Source organism: Lactuca sativa, chromosome 1 (genome assembly GCF_002870075.4).
Source record: "Lactuca sativa cultivar Salinas chromosome 1, Lsat_Salinas_v11, whole genome shotgun sequence".
Lineage (NCBI taxonomy): Eukaryota > Viridiplantae > Streptophyta > Magnoliopsida > Asterales > Asteraceae > Lactuca > Lactuca sativa.
This window is the reverse complement of record NC_056623.2, coordinates 43,077,087-43,078,387: the sequence shown is the minus strand read 5'-3', so window position 1 is coordinate 43,078,387 and position 1,301 is coordinate 43,077,087. Positions and strand designations below refer to the sequence as shown.

General features: G+C 40.0%; 1 protein-coding gene across 1 annotated transcript; it reads right to left on the bottom strand.

Annotated features, from left to right (window-relative positions):
- Nucleotides 1–501: 501 nt before the first annotated feature.
- Nucleotides 502–1,095, bottom strand: LOC111900099 (uncharacterized). Its single transcript, XM_023895983.1, has one exon. The coding sequence runs from the start codon at nucleotides 1,093–1,095 to the stop codon at nucleotides 502–504; it is 594 nt and encodes a 197-aa protein (XP_023751751.1).
- Nucleotides 1,096–1,301: the final 206 nt, after the last annotated feature.

Below are 1,301 nucleotides of genomic sequence, written 5' to 3'. Positions count from 1 at the left end.
GAATATCAATATGAACAACATTACGCTTTTGTAATAAAATACTGATTTAGTTTATGACGCCATGGATCCATTTCTTCAAGTAATAGCAGCGAAACATGTCCAAAGTAAATGATCATTCTTTTTGAATATCAAATAGTCACTTGTATTTTCCATTTATATTGTCAACGCTCGTAAATTTACCTATTCATTCTTTCATTTTTTGTTTCCATTCGGTGTTATATATTCATTGCATCTCTGGATTGATCATCACAGACACACACACATCTAACTCATTTTTACGGTATGGTCTTTTCTGGGACCAGTCTCGAACTGATCTCGTCATTTTTTTTGCGGACTCAGTTTATATTGTTTTTTTAGGACTGGTCTATTGACTATTTGTGCAATTGCGAATTTACTTTTATTATCAAAATTGATTAAAAGAAATATAAATGAGAATTGCACAAGTTATAGCCTCGTGTAACCTCTGAAAAATTAGCTAATGGCATTTTATTACACCGGCATTTAGTTTTGCCGTTTCAAATTGTTATAGAACCTCATTATGAACTTCTCAGCAGCCTCATCCACATGACCATCTTCCTCACCGTTACTTAACGGAAAAGGTGAGTCTGTTATCCTCAGCTGCTTAACCATCGGAGACTTCCCAAATCCCGGCAGTGCCGGCGACGCGGTGGTGCTTGTCAGCATCTCCAGGGCCTTCATAACCGCAGCATTGATGATTATGTCGTCATTGGCATCAGGAGGCGGAGGCGCGTGAGGAGTTGCCAGGCGGTGATGTTTGTTTTGGTGTTTCTTGTGGGTAGAAAAGAGGGAGAGTGGGTAAGGAGGCGTGTCTTTGCAGCTGAATTCGTATTCGCCTGGTGGTGTCGTAGGGAAGGAGAGGTGGTGTGGTTGGCGGTGGAAGGTGGAAGCAACCCAATTGTGGTGGTGGTTGAAAAGAAGGTTGTGCAAGGCTTTGCCGGCGATCTTGCCACGGTTAATCATCATGTTCAAATCAGCGAAGAATTTAATTTTGGAAATGCCTTTCCTCAACATGAAGAAGATGACACGAACCAAACTCCTTACTTTCTTGGCAATTATTGGTAAATTTTGTTCCATTCTCTCTCTAGGCAGGAGGAGAGAGAGAGGTTGATATTTGAGGTTTAAGGTTAACGGGATGAAGGAAGATTACATGAGTATTTAAAGGGTAAATGAGGGCCTACCTAGATGCTCTCTTGATATTTGGTTTGCTCATCCATACAACACTACGAGAGACACTGTACATTGTTAATATACATATTAGATTTTAGGTTTCAAATATCATA